The 15,840-nt window shown below is 39.9% G+C and overlaps 1 protein-coding gene across 5 annotated transcripts in view; it reads right to left on the bottom strand.

The window, feature by feature from the left end:
* SLC35F3 (solute carrier family 35 member F3) overlaps positions 1–15,840 on the bottom strand; it is a 166,921-nt gene that overhangs the window by 59,919 nt on the left and 91,162 nt on the right. The window contains exon 2 of one of the 5 annotated variants that reach the window (XM_053972678.1): positions 12,035–12,104. The exons of 3 other annotated variants lie outside the window; for them this stretch is intronic. Coding sequence is in view for 1 of the 2 variants with exons in the window: in XM_053972675.1 (XP_053828650.1) it covers positions 65–140 (76 nt within the window). In the remaining variant the exon portion in view is untranslated. Of the gene's footprint in view, positions 1–64; positions 308–12,034; positions 12,105–15,840 lie in introns of those variants that run through there. One more of the 5 variants, XM_053972675.1, reaches the window with a different exon arrangement.

Genomic DNA, 15,840 nt, shown 5'->3' with positions numbered 1-15,840 from the left:
TCCCCGGTCGCAGTACCCTGTATCCCCGGGATACTCTCGTCCCGCTCGCAGCGACGCCGTTTACCTTCCACTTTGGTGAGGGTGAGGACGGGGCTGTTGCAGGCGCTGAGCGGGGCCACCCTGGCCGAATGCTTCTTCATGGCGAGCCCCTCGCCGGCGGCAGCTCCCCGCCGCCCCGCGCCTACATCCTGGCGCCGCCGGAGCCCTCTTCGGCGGCGCTCCTCGGTTCGGCTCCTGGCCCGCCGGCCTCTGCCGCAGCACCGGGCGGCGGAGGCTGGGGCTCGCCAGCCCGCCCGCCGCCGCTCGGGGCTGCTGCAAACCCGACGTCACCGGCGCGGCCCCCCCCGCCCGCCCCCAGGGCTCCCGGGGCCGCCCCCCGGGTCGAGGCGGGGGAGGCGCCCGGACGCCGCGGCGAAAGGCGCTGCGGAACCCCCGGACGGCGCTGGCCCCGCGGCCCGGCTCCGGCGGAGGTCGCAGGGAGCCGGGATCGTAATGCGGCTGCGGACACCGCTCCCGCTCCCGCCGTGCGCCAGGGATCCCCGGAGCGAGCCGGGCTCCCGGCCCCGGCCGTAGCTGCTGGCGCTGGGGTCCTGCACCGCACGGAAAGGGCTCCTGGCTTATCACGCGCTGCTTAGTTCTCTTCGCACTGTCTGAGGGAAAAGGAGAATTTACACTCTCCGAATCAATTCATTATTTACTCAGTGTTATCCCTCCTTTGTTTTCCTTCAAGTCCAGCCACTATTCTGGGTCAATTTCCATCCGTGTCTTTAGTAATTTCTGCCATCCTCGCCACAGCCTTTCTGCTCCTGCTGTATCCTTTTGGAGGTAGACCAAAAATCAACCCAGCAGCCAAGATGAGGTACTCCATGGATTTACCAATATTACTCCAAACACCTGCTGTCACATAATCTACAGCTTTCTTAAGACAATTTAACAACTTCTTTTTGAGGCACAAAAAGAAGTATGTCCATACCCACACACGTTAAATAAAATGACATATGTCACAACTGGATGCTGCTTGTATGTAGCTACCTTTTATGTTTTTTTTGGCGTTTCCAGCAACAATTTTAAGATCCCCAATCATGACATACCAACAACGTGTGATAGAGCTACCCCTCTGTCAGAGCACAAAAATCTAACTGGCATTAATTAACAAGACTTAATGCAAGTGGATTCAGGACTGAACACACCATAATGAATGAGTATGAAAGACGTAAAATAGATTTATATCACTGTAAGCAGAGCACCGTAATTCACAAGATGCTGATCACAGTGACCTCAGCACCCTTTGCTCCTTGTGATTTTTTCTGTGGATATGAAAATACTCTGCATATTTACCAGGTTCCAAACTGAGATGCGTCAGCAGACAAGGTGCAAATACTCAACATTTCTTAAGATCTGGTCAAATTAAAATAAGCATACTTTGCAAACAAAACTGGGCAGCCAGTCAATACTCCACAAACATTCCAAAGTATTCTTTAATTATATAAATAGTAGCTATTGAAAATCAGTCCTGACAGCCTTTTCAGGAAACCGTGGGAAAACACCACCTTACTTCTGCTGGCTGGAAAGTTCTTTATATTTAAGAGGCGAGATTTCTCAAGGGGCCAGACCCACACTATTAGTTTGCATGAGTCTGATCAGTTGATCTGCAGTCTGATGAAGCTCCAGGGTGTTTTGCACTTCCTATGCCTCTTCTGTGCAACCTTTGGGATGAATCTCATACAAAAATCATTAGGCTACTTTCAAAGTGATTCTTCTGAAAAAAATAATCATGTATTTAGTGCTAAGACTACAAAATATCAGCTTCGTCAAATGATGGTTACTGGTTTTCATTATTATTTTCAAGACTTTTTAGTAGAACTGTCTAACCAATTCAGCTTCCTGGGATGTTACAGATCATAAGCATTTCAGAACCACGGGTCTGTCTTGTTTCATTGCACTATTAGTCTCAGAGTCCAATTGGTTTCTGGTTATTGAAAGAAGTTACATAAAGAGAGGCAGATTTCACCTCAGATGGTTCTGTCCATGAAATATTTTGTGATGTTGCAGTGCCTGCCATCTGAGGATTTCAAAGCACATTATAAAATATGAACTTATTTTACACTGTCTTTGGGAAGAAACTTCAGGCTCACTGGTAGTTAAAATGCAGCCATATAGTTTAAGAGACTCCCTTAGATTCAGGTGACAAGTAACACCAGAACCTGGAGAACTGTCTGGCTTCTGCACTGAGCAGATCTTCCAGGATCACCTCAGCCTCTGCTATATGAAGGAGGAAAACACTATATCAGCATTTTACATCCAAATCTCATCAGTTTTCCCCAGAAGTAAATGGCTGCATAAGGATAATCAGACTTCTCTTCTGGTTGTACTTGTAATGAATGGGATGATCATAAGAACTAAAAGTATATTTGTTAAAAAGTCTTTGTTGCTGAGCACTTATATTCTTCTGAAAGTCTTATGCTCTTTTATTTGTTAAGGGAAAGACATGGTAAGTACATTCTTAAGAGGGTGATGCTGCTCACGTAGAAAATCACAAAGACAAAATGGGGCTTGGGATGACATGTTACTTTAACCACATGTAATATTTCAGGGTTTGCAGAGTTGTTAACACACTTCAGGCTCACAATGTTTTATTTAAGCCTGGAACTCCAAACGTCAAAGATGTGAATGGCAGTAAGTCTCTCCTGTGGCTGGCTGGCCCCTCTGCAGCTGGTGCTGCAGGAGAGCTGAGGCATCTGGTCCCCTTCTTCCTCTGATGATGCCTTGCACGGCCACAGCACTCAAGCTTCCACTCCTCAGTGTTCAGTTTAGTCAGCCACAGAAGATTTCAAAGCAATTGAGGACATTCAGTATCCAACTAAGACTGGTTTCAACCATGGGAGAGGGCATCCAACCTCTTGGGAGCTCTTGGAAACCTTTTACCCAATGTGTATGTGAAGTACAGCTGATTCACATACAGCTCTGCTCAACTCCAACCACAGAGCATTTTAACAGTCTCTGGTTTCTCTTGCTGCCTTTACAGGCAAACACACACCAGAGATCCACACCAGGTCCCTGTCTTACACTGTGCATAAAAATACCAGCCACATATCACAATAAAAAAAATGTTGTGTTTATTTAATGAAGACTAGGGTGTCTGAGGACTGTGTTCCAGGGACTCTTCTGTGAAAGCTGCATTTGGCAGCAGCCTTGTTACTTTCTGTAGCTGCAGCATCCCCACCTTCCCAATTTCACTTCCACATTTACTGCTGGATTACATTTAATTTCATTTACCATAAGCATCTTACAGTATAAGCAATGCAAAACTTATTTACACGGGGTAAATTTTCAAGTCAAATTTATGGCTTTTAACCTTTAAAACAGCACTCCTGTATTCAGGCGGCAATGGAAGAGAAACTGGTGAATGTCTGGGCTGTGGACAGCTTACAAATGTGGAGAGAAACTGTCAAATCTTGGAAACTGGAGAAGGCAGATTTTCATTACAAATCAAGAGCAAGTATGTGAAAAAGGGAAGGTCAGATTAAAAATTCAAGATAAGGCAGTCAGAATTTGCCCAGGTTGAAGAATTTGTAGGCTTTGTAGTTTGATGGAACTATTTTTGTTCAAGTTGGTTAACCTTCTTCATTTTAGATTAAAAAGTTATAGTAATTGGGTTGGTTTTGTACATATAAACCTTTATACAAGTGTCAGCATCACACAGCTTTTAAACCTATGGATCACTTTCCTGAAAGATTATTACACCAGAAGGTAGATTCAAGACAAAACTAAATTCTCAATTATGTGTGCTACAGCCTTTGATTTTTATCCTGTTAGCTAGTTTGTTTAACCAACATGAAACACAATGCCCTGTTGCTAACAGGCACAGTGGTATTTCCCCAGTTCAGACATTTTTATGTTTAGTGTACTCATTAATAGGACATTTATTAATTTATGTACTTGCCTTACCACTGAGAGCAATAATTGTTGTGCTTAGCAACCTTAAAGGAAATGGAGTGTGGACTTTTACTCATCTAGCCAGTTTCCTAATAGGCTCCATCCCATACCAGAATGAATTCATGTGCTAGGAGTCAAACACATACATAATACCAACACTGGCCACAACCTGCCAGGAAAAAAATTATCCTTTCCTTTAGTATATTTGAAGTAACTTGGTGAATATTCTCCACAAATAGTTATCAGTCTCATGGTGAGGAGCCTGTTCTACTTGACTGCTGTGTTACTTTTGGTTGGCTACAATAACTAATAACTTTATAATCTGTTTCTATTTCAAAGCTCAAAAAGCACAGGTGTCAAAAGCACATTTCCAACACAAATATTAGCTGTTTTGGAAGTAATGGTTTCTGTCCTGCAATCATTCTGAAAGCTGCATTGAGATGCTCTCTCTGGTGACCACCCGCCATTATCCTGTTTGCAGACTCCTACATTCACAACCTCCACTCAGAAACAAATTCACATTTTTGTCAAATTTACATACAGTTTTTCTCTGCAATATTAACCTAGCTGTAAGGACAATGTCTTTACAATTTTCCCTCTTCCAAAATAGTTCAGTTACTTTCAGTATTGTGTCTTGAATTCAGGGAACAAGGCTGTGAAAGGAAGGAGAAAGGAAGAGAAGGGATTCAAACCTCCCTGGCCAAAGGTGCTCAGTAGAGTACACCACACAGATTCTGCTGTAGAGTCACTGATATCTATACCTGAATGCCTTCTCTTCAAATCTGATCAGAATAGAGTGCTACAGGTAACAGTCACATGTGAGGTGCCCATAAGGGCTGCAGATTGGCTACACAATGATATATCCAACAGTTCCTAGACATAGATGCAAAGTCCTGATGAGAATATCTTCCTCTCACTTTTTTTCTAACCTTCTTTTTATAACTACTGTATTACTGCAGGAGACAGCACTGCTGGATTTTATTTCCAAGTCTTATAAAATATTAACTATTTCCAATATTTTATGAGAAGCTCTCTTGGTTTTGCGCATAAAGGACAGCTGCATTTCAAATAATACTGGTGATTTCTGCAAAATGTAAGGAAAAAGCTAGATTTAATCTCAGAGTTTTAACATCCTTCTGGGTTTATCTGGCAATTGCTTTTCCTTGTGTATTTGTATATGGGACACTCTCTGACTACAAGACCTAAATCACCTGAAATCATAAAAAAATACATTATTACACCATCAACACCAACAATGCATCAACAATCATTTCTTAACCCTTTAATTACCTAGGATACATAGAGTATTAAATATAACTGAACATCACCTCTACATTCTTCACCACCAGCCCACTCCTGGCCAGTTGTTTTTGTAAAGCACTGGATGTGAAATGCATTTCAATGTAGTTGTGCACATAACAACTGCTGTCATAAACATTGTGTAAGCTGAGTTAAACCTCTACTCCTGAAACGACCCAGTTCAGGAGGACTTCTAACAAAGACACAAAGGCCAGGAATCCATGTTTGACAGTAGCTCACATTTTGAGCACTGAAGGAAAAGTAGGTGAAAAACATCTGAAGTTGGAATACATGAAAACAGAATTAAAATATCTAAAACCTAAAAACACTATTTTAAAAAAATCTGTTGTTCAGACTCTGACTCAGAAAGAAAAGAAATAAATTCAGTCTGTAGGGCACCTTTTGGCCCCAAAAAAAGGTTCTTTCAGAACTGTCTGAGCAAATAAGCACATGCTCCTGGCCTCAAACATCCAAAAACAGACCACAAGAACTGAAGACATAATCACATCTTTTTTTCGTTTTCTCACCTGAATATTTACAGAACTATGCACTGCCCTCCCAGTTTGTATTAGGCAGGACAGGAATAAGAGATGAGATGAAAAAGGGGCATCCAAAGATCTTTCAGAAAATAATAGTAAAGATACTTCTGAGGAGTCATATTCCATATTTCAAGTCACTGATTTTACAGACAGTGCTCTAGGGTGAAAAATCACAAAATCTGTCAAATTTAAGTTTTGCTACCAGCTGCATGAACCAAAGATTAAGTAGTATTTAAGCACTCCCAATGGCCTGTGAAATGGAGAGGGTTTCAACCTACATAAATAACTCATCAGATATTTGCTAGGAAGAAAATTGCTGCCTATTTAAAATACAAGGATGTGTAAGAGCAAGAAGATCCAGACTGATTCCTGTGTTCCCCTTTTACCAGGAAGACTGATTTTAAGCACTTTACATAACTACATTCTTTCCCGTTCTCCTCTGCACTTTGTCTTTCTTCTTATTTTTTATTGTCAGTATTTCTTTAGTTCTTTTTTTCCTTTGCATTGTCTTTTCTTTTTCATGTCTTTCCTTTGTCAAATTCCTCCCAGTGTCAATACTGCAGAGCTTGCAATATGAACTGGATGCCACATCCACTTATAAAGTTACACAGACAAACAGAAAAATCCATTCAATTGTGCCTTCTTTTTTAACTGTTCATGTCCATCACAACCCCTAACAGTTAGTACTGGGACTTCTGGAAGTGTCTTAGACCTCACGATTTATAGCTTCAAAGTAAATTTGCTGTAGCTGTCCAGAAGCTGTGCACCTCTCAAGCTCTCAGACTCTTTGCTCTATGACTTAATTTCTGACTGCACAATAATGGTGCTATGTCCAGAAGAATTCAAGATGAGGATTAAAAATAATGCCCTAGGCACAGCCTCTCCCCAGATTTTCCAAGTTTGCCCTGCTTCCTCGCAGGAGCTCCAAGTGAGGTTCAGCAGAGTGGGATTCTGGGTTAATTCTCAGGAAGCAGCAAGTCAGATCTCTGGAAGCAAACAGGTTAATTTTCCTGGGAACTCTCACTGAAATGCTTAAAGCAAGTAGCTGTGTTGATTGCCCTCAGAGAGCCCAATCAGTTTGGCACACTGAGTTCCCCCTTCAAGTATAGATATTATTTAAAAGAAATTATATAGGATGAGCCTTCTGGCACCATGTGCTTTGCAATTATATCCTCCCTATCCTGCTATCCTAATCACTCCAGTCTCCCACTCTCACTGAGGCCAATTGTTTTTCTTGAGCCCACTGGCTATTTCTCTTTTTTGGGAGGAGCTTTTCCTTTTACTTCTTTCAGCTGCCATTAGGGCAAATATTAATATGGTTGTGTCCCAGCTATCTTATTATGAGACAGCAATATGAGCCTGTTTCCTAGATGAGTATCTGCCTTCAGACACTGGGAAAAGGAAAAGGGAGAAAATGCTGGGGTGGAAACGCCTATTGTAAAATCTAAAAGCACCCTAGTGTGTGCAGTGAGCAGTGGCAGTGCAATCCTCCCACTCCATTTCAGGCTCTGCCATCATTTTGGCACCAGGCCTGAGTTAAGCTGCTGCCACCAGTCACTCACAAGTACCTTGGGACAAAACTTGGCTACTTTTTTCATGTGCTTTTGAGATCCTATGCTGAAAAGCCCTGAGAACATCCAAGCATTATTGTTATTCAACACTCAGAGTATATCTAACAGGCTTACTATTTGTAATCTATTACCCTTTCTTAATGAAGAGGACGCCTTTTATTATTAGTGCAGAGGGTGAATATATTATTACTGCTATTTATCACTAGTGCAAGAATAATTAAAATCTTTGGGTCACATGTTAAATATGAATTTTTGAAATGACAGTGAAACAGTGCTTTGTAGACTAAGTACCTCTCTTAATACTCTAGATGTTCATAAATTGATTCACAATCTTATACATCTTTACAAAATTAATTATTTTAACCTCACAAGTGTATTGCTGAACAATGCAATGTCATTGCTGAACAATGCAATGCAATGTCAAAGATGAATGCCTACAGCAAAGATATAGTGACTGATATTCATGGGCAACACCACAGAGAAAGAATAAGGCCTTTGTGCTGGTTCAAGGCCATGGGAATTTTGATGAAAAGAGCAGGTTTAAAGACAGGAAACTAGCTTGAGGTTGTGGCTGGAAAATTAGGAGGGCTGCTCTGTCCCTTCAGAAAGAAGGTACTTTATATGAAGGACCATGGATATAGTCAGGAGATTCATAATAATGCAAAACTAGAATAATTCCACAGATTTAAGTATAGCCATATCAGATGAATGCATAGGCAGCAAAGAGTATTGTCTACCCCAAATATCTTGCATTAAATTCAGTCTTTTACTTAGACTGTAACAGTGTTAGAGGAAGAAGCCTTTAAGAAGAGGGCTGAGACTGAGGACAATGGGAAGCTTTTTTCCAACAGTTTACTTTGGATAAACAAGGCAGGATTGTAACATTATATTTTCTATTTGATTAATTTAATCTAAAATAAGCAAAATTTTTGCATGTTTAATTCTTCAGATAGGAAATTCAGCTTAGCTCTAAAATATTTTGTACATACTGGTCAGATACACATTGCCTTAGGTTTCAGTAGACATAGAGAAACCATAGCCTTAGGACCTGTGAAGGAGGTCAGGAAAGAAACAGGAAGAAAATGATGGTTTCTCTCAGTCAATCTCATGCTTCTCCCTATTTTCAGCTGGTACTGTACTATGGCACAGAAATTTACTACAGTAATTAACTGAATTTGCTACCTTATTTTTTCCCCACCTACCTGGGCACAAGATGTATGTGCTGTTTGTGGAGGTTCTGTATGATACACAGCTTTTATCCTTTGTCAGCTTGATTCCCTGCCAACGTTTAGAAGTTTGCAATTTACATAGTGTTTCAAAAAAGCAACATTTCTACAACCTTCCTTGATGTGATTATCCATTGGTGGATCTTGTTCTTTTTTCCTTGCAGTATGAGATGAATGAAGTTATAGTGGGTTCATGCCATCTCTTGCTAGTAGAAACTTTAAAATCTTTACAAATCTTATTAAAATAGTCATGGCAATTTTTAAAAATGCTGGAGTAGAAACTCTAAGTTCCATGCTTATGTGACAATGGCTGTGAGCACCAAAGATGTGTCATTCTAAGCTATAAGCCCTGACTTTCCCACAATAACAGGACAACTCTTTATAAAGCCTTCTTGCTGCGTACCATTAATCCCCCAACTTCTAGACTGGATTTGGTTAATCCTTTTGGAGAATGAATCTGGATGATTAATTAACAGTACCAGGGATATCTGTAATAAGATTATGCACATGGTTTTACATTCCCATAACTCAGTTGATTTTCTTTTGAACTAATGGGAACTTTGTTATTGCACTCAATCCACTCTGTGTTGGAACTGTCATTGCTGATAAAACTGTAATAATAAACAGCTAAAAGGAAACCGAATTTAAAATGTAGACAAATATATTAGCTTATAGAGAAGTTGGAGGGAGGGTCATGTTAATCTAGGAATCCACAGGAAAATAAAAGAGGGCAAAGCATTAGGTAGAAAAATCCAAGATAAAGAAGGAAAGTGAGAACTGCCAGGTAGGATAAGCCAAGGACAGCTGGACGATAGTTCAGGCAAACACCAGAACACAAATACAAAACATAACTGGAATAAGAAATAATGTTAGGTTAATCCAGAAAAACTGAAGCAACTGGCTATTGTAAGAAAAGTCCATGTGTGCTTTGGATAGTGCAGGCGAATTCATCAGATCCCATTCCTTTCAAGTAGAGTAAAAAACACACTACTAAACCCACAGTTTTCTATTAAAAGGAGGCTCCCTATTTTGTAATGTGTTGCTAGGGGTTAATGTGTCCTTGTGCAAAGAGACTTCAGACTCGTTCTTTAGCTGCAGTTTGATCCCTTCACTATGGTCACCAGGACAAATCCTCTGGAGAATCCAGCTGATTTGTGTCCTTCCTGTCACGCAAAGCAGCCTTGTCAGATATTTCCATAGGAGCATTCACTGCATGGCACATAGAAATGAAGTAGGAGTAATGGGGAGACAACTGCCCTCCATCAGAGGCTCTCTTGGCTGGTAGCCAATGGTCTTGCCATAACCCTGGGGCAGTATCAGCTTCTGCTGTCACTTACAGTAGGATGAGGCGTGCTCTGATCTTTGCTAGGAACTGGACAGATGCCTGGAAGATCATAGGACAAGGGACCTGAGGGCCACAGACAGCCTATCCATCTCCCTCTCAATTGCACTGAATCTCCATCAGACAGGTTCCAGCCTCTGCACCCACGGCAGAAACTTTCTCCTGAGATCTGGAACAAGGAAACTCCCCCTGAGTTGACTGTTCATGTTCTTTTTCCTTCTCCAACCCCTAGCAGTTGAAGATCTGGATCTCAGGTTAAATTTCCACTGAGAAGCAGCAGGAGAGCAGATGTATAATTTGCATGTTATTTCCAACAGCATCTCTCCAAGTATATAAAAACATTACTATAATTCTGTCCTAGGGTTATGTTGGTATTAATAAACCACTTGAATTTTGCTCTAAGTAATTAAAATTACAAGTACTTTTTGTTGCAGTTACAGGCAGGAGGCAAATGTGGCTGGGGCTTTATTATTAAGATTGTGTAATAATTCAGGCAGCAGCAGGTATTTTTTCAATTGCTTTTCATTCACATAACAGTCTAAGGCCTTCACCAATGCAGTCCCTCAATGCTTCAAAACATAAATTTAGATCCCATATCACCTGATGGAAATAAATAGCACAAAAGCCAAGCAATTTATTCCTGATTAACTAAGTATAAAACACCTTGCAAATAATTTATACTTGTTTCATGTAGTAACTCACTGGAAAGAAATAACTCTTCAGTGTCAATTTGCACCCGGCTTGGATATTGGCATTTCTAATGCAAAACGTAATTACAAACTGAGTATTGTTCACTGAGATCTAAAAAAATAAAGCTTTAGACTCAGCCCAGGTTCTGTGGCTCTTTCAGACACCACTAGGAATAAGCCAGTACTTCACCAGAAATAAGCATAAGACTTGCTGATAGCTCAGTCCTTCCCCCACTAATGGCATTTCTCTAGGACTGGCTTTCTAGAGCAGATTAAAATGACAATGACAACAGACACATAGAGAAAATAAGGGAAAATCATTAAGCAAATGCATTTATAGGACACTGGAAGGTTATAAGACCTCTCAGGCACTATTTGCTGAAGCCCTTAATCACTGTATAGGACCTAACTAGTGCATTTTAAGGAACTTAGAAACCCTAATTGAAAAAGCATATGTACTCCCCTGACACAAGATCATTATATGGGAATTGACAAGCTTTTTCTTGGTTGCTTTTTGCCCATAAGAAAAGCTTATCTTATGCTCTTTTCCTGACTGTTTAGATGAACAAGGGAGGTTGCAGACCAATGCCTGGAAGGCTTGTGTGAGATATATGAAATAAAAAACCACAACTTTAAATCAACAAAGAGTCAAGACCACTGCATGACTAAGCTTGAGATAAGTTCTTGCCTGCCAAACAGGAGAAAAGACTCTTGGGCTTGTTAACCAGGATCTCAGAAGAGTTTTCTCATATTTAAGAGCTACTCTTATAATCACTGTGTAAAATAAGGTCTAATTTTAGGCAAATACATTTAGATGAAAACTCGCCCTTAATTTCTATGCTTTAGTCTGTGTCATATAGTAGTAGTAGTAGTAGTAATAATAATAATAATAATAATAATAATAATAATAATAATAATAATGCTTCATCTAGGTTAATGCTATATACTTAGAAGAGTTTTGACCCTGCTCCTCCTCCCCTATCAGTGTATAATGTAGACAAAGATAAGAAAATAAGCTGTTTACATTTTAGTGAATCCATACCACCCACATGAAGCTTCACCCAATTTAACTGCCAGTTGATGTCTGACTGCAAACTGTCTAAATCCCTAAGGAGCAGGACTGGTTTAAGTTGTTTTACTTAAAGTCTTCTTTATCTTGTATGTAAGCATACAGCTGTTCCAACAGATGTTATTTTTCAATGCAGCCAACACCTAGATATTGCCACTCTATCTGATCATTTTAAGTACTTTAGCATTGAGCCAAGCTATTTGTTTTTATCTTCTACATCCCTATCTCCCCACTATCTTATCAAACATAACTTTGTAGTATGTAATTGCTAATCCTAAACAATTCACCCTTAATGGTAGAATCATCTGTTTATCATGTGCTGTAATCATTGAATGCCACTGGAAGTAGCGATGAGCATCTTACATTCACTGGAAAAGCCTTTTATCTCTGGTGTGGATATCCTATTTCATCCTATTATTCCCTTCCTGGGTCACTGCAGTGGAAAAAAAAAAAACCAAACAAAACCCCTTGTACATTTTATTTCACAGTGACTTTTACTCCTCCTACTATTAATTGGGGTTTTTGCATTTGTTGATTTTTTTTAACAGAAAAAGTCTGTAACTGAAGAAACACCACATCCTATTGCATTTCCAGTAAAATCACTACATTTCAGTGTGCAGAGATGTATAACAAGTTCAGCCAGATTGGTCTCACTTCCAGATACTTTGTAGTTTCAAATTTGCTCTATCTGCTTCAAGGGAAAGCACCAAAACTCATTGAAAACCCTGCTATAAATGGTAGTGTGATGTCACTGGCAACAACCAGCGCCATTAGGTTCTACCTTTCATACCTACCTTCCATTCCTTTAACACCCCATCAACAGGAGCTTTGGGAGAGTTCTTTAATCTGCTGTATTTTTTCTGTGTTTCACCTAGAGAAATTAGGTTTCCTTTTTTATTTTCAACTCGAAACAAGTACAATGTATTCGGTGTAACAAAATTGCTACCCAAAGGGACTGCCAATGATTGCCTGATCAGCGCTAAGAGTATTGGCCTTCAGGTATTCTGGTATTGTTTTGGGGGTATTTTTGTTTGTTTGTTGGGTTGGGTTTTTTTGGGGGGGAGGGGAAGTGTTCTTTGTTTTGTTTTGTTTTTAATTTTGGTCTTGTTTGGTTGTTTTTTTTTTTTTAATAGTTGCACAACTTTAAGGTGAAAGGTATTGAAGAGCAAACAGAAATCATTAATGCTTCCCTTTTCACTTATCTGTTAACATTCTGATATTCTCCTGTCTGCTTATATGCTGCACATCAGCATTAACAAACCTCATTTTAAAAAGAGATTAACAGAAAATCGTACCCATGAATGTAGCAAATGGGGGAAGGGAGCTTATTTGCAGGTTGAAGAATGCCAAATCCTCAATAATTTGCCAGCAAAAGAGGAGAATATGAGCAGAATATCTGCTGCTGGAATAGGATCATCTCAAAGAAGAAACAGATTATTTATAAAATGTTAATGATTTCAGAAAATCCATAATTAGAATCACTGCTACTTCTGTTGCAGATAATACAGATGGATGAAAGGGAACAGAGAAGGTCCTCGAGGCTCACAGGAAATTTTTTTGCTGTTCAGTACTGAGGATGATTATGAGAATCCAAAGCCTAAGTAAGGGAGAAGCTGAATAAGAAGGAGTAGGCTAATATGTCTGCAGGAGAAAGGCAAAGCAACTGTGGATAATACATAAGAGAAAAGAGTGTGTCAGAATGGTTTAATATAAATCTCAACCAAGAGCCTATTTTAATTTGTTCTCATTTTTCTTTTCAGACATTCCTTCCTCACTACATATTTTAATGTGAAGGAACCTTGGGAATTTGCCATGGATCCCAAGAATGACTTGAACTGAGTCTCAGATTCACAAGAACAAAGGAAAATGAGCACAGAACAAAATAATTTCTATTATAGTCATATAAAATAGCATATTGTAAGTCATACACTTTTATCTGTCACGTCAATAACATGCCATGATTCCTGACAAAAGTCATGTATATTAAGCAGGCTCTATGTCTCATCAGCTGAAGCCAAAGCAATGGCAATAGGAGGACTGCTTTCAAATATTACACCTTTTGATACATTTGCATTCTGTGTTTTTTTTGTTGTATTGCATGGTTCATAATTTCATGCTTATTATGCTTGCTATTGACATTACCCCTCAGCACATTTCAATTTCAGGCTCCATACTATAGAAAAGTGCCCAGGCATATAATCAAAATAGCAAATAATGAAGCTTCAACTTAACCAACTTGAGCAGATCTTCAGAGCTCTATCGCTGCTTTATAAAGTGATTTGCTGAGTGGCTTTAAGTAGATATTAAAAGCTAAAAATGTGCATCAGTGCTTTACTAATGCTGATTCACCTCCTTCCCTCCATGTCATAGATTTAACCCTCAACACTGTTGTTTGATGTTGCTGGGACTGCATTGAACTCCACCCAAAAAGTCCCATCCTCTCCTGAGTCCTGCTGAACTCACAGTCTCAGTATAGTTTTCATTGCAAGAGTCCTACAGGTCAGTTTTGTCCCATGTGAAAAACACTACTCTGTTTCACAGCTGCTGCCTATCTGTTTTACTGGCTGAGTAATCCAAAACAATTCTCTTTTTTTCTTGTTTTATGAGAAAATTCAAACAGGAGAGGACTGAAACATTTTTTTATTTTCTCTGCACTCACTTTGGTCTCTCCTATTTAACCCTTCTCTAAATGAAAAAACTCTGTCTTTTCATCCTCTCTTCATTCTGGACCTTCTCTGTGATTCTGATTGATGATGATTTTCCCTCCTCATGTTTTCTCCTATTCCTGCTGAAGCCGGTCCATGAAAAGTTGGTCAAAACTGAGGACAACAGATAAATTTAATGTAATAAATAAGGAATTTATACTTATGGAGAATTATGCTACTTCAATGTGGAAGCCAGAAAGACTAGGAGGGTAGTGTTTCTTTAACTTTATTGGTCTGATTTAATGTGATTAATCCTGCCAACAACTTTGACAGAAGTCAAAGGAAGAAAAGAAGGAACTGAAAATACAAAGTCACATTTTAATGATTTGAATGTTAAGGGAGACAGAGGGAACAAGGGAGACAGAGAACTGGCTACATGTCTGTCTTTCCTCTAAGTGAATTTGGGAGACCAAAATGCTGTACAGGTATTGCCTTCCATAACATGTAAATCACATTGGCCTACAGAAAGGAGGAATGTTTACATTACAGTCATTCTGTCTGGGACAGAAAGAGACTGCAATGTAATTATCAGGAAGGTATGTCTGTTGTAAAAGATCACCTCTGCTATGAAGAGAGGCTTTGCATAGTCCAGCCTAGACAGGCTTGAACAATAGTACAAAAACATTCATTATATCCATTATAAGTCTAAGGCACATTTGCAGCCAACCCAGGCTGCAAATACAATACATTTCCCTAAGTGGATTAATAGGAAAGCAAAGGTCCTAGAATTGCTCTGACATATCATTTATACACATTGTAATCCTGACAACTGTTAAGTATTAGGGAAAATCCAAGCAGAGACTGTGCAAGGAGCACCCACAATTTATTACACTCTAAAATGCAGCATGCTGATCTCTTGATTAGCCCTCAGCTTTAACAGCTAAGAGATGTCTCAGAAAAAGTTTAGAAGACAGAATATCTCACATATATATATACACATATGATATTATCTCATCTTCCTTTTTCAACATTCTTATTTATAACTATGTTTTCATATATATATGTTTTCATAACATATGTTTTCAAGAATGGAGCCTATTTCTTTGCTAGACAACACTTTTTTTCATTCACTTTACACCTGCCTATCATTTAAAACTCCTGAGACAGATAAATTACTTCCTCAGAAGCAAAAGGATGAAATAAAGCGGCACTACAGTCAGGCTGTGGATGCCAGCAGACTAAGTCGCACCTTGGACTTCCAAGCAGCAGCAGCTGAGGGAAGCCTGCACGGCTATGAGTGAAGTGCTGCATGTGGAAACCCATTTGTGACAGAGCACAGGTGCCCCCAGCTCCCCCAGGCCAAGCATGAGTTCTCTGCACAGGCAAAGCCTCTTGCAAGGCATTTGGGGAGAGGAGATGTGTGCACCCAGACACCCAGGAGCTCTGCAAGTACAAGGTCCTGTTCAGCCATCCTGGGTGAAGACCTCAAGACTCCTGCAGCATTTGACAGTGCTTTTAGACAAA

Source organism: Vidua macroura, chromosome 3, assembly GCF_024509145.1.
Source record: "Vidua macroura isolate BioBank_ID:100142 chromosome 3, ASM2450914v1, whole genome shotgun sequence".
Taxonomy (NCBI): domain Eukaryota; kingdom Metazoa; phylum Chordata; class Aves; order Passeriformes; family Viduidae; genus Vidua; species Vidua macroura.
The sequence above is the reverse complement of the archived record's forward strand: the minus strand, read 5'-3'. Positions and strand labels throughout refer to the sequence as shown.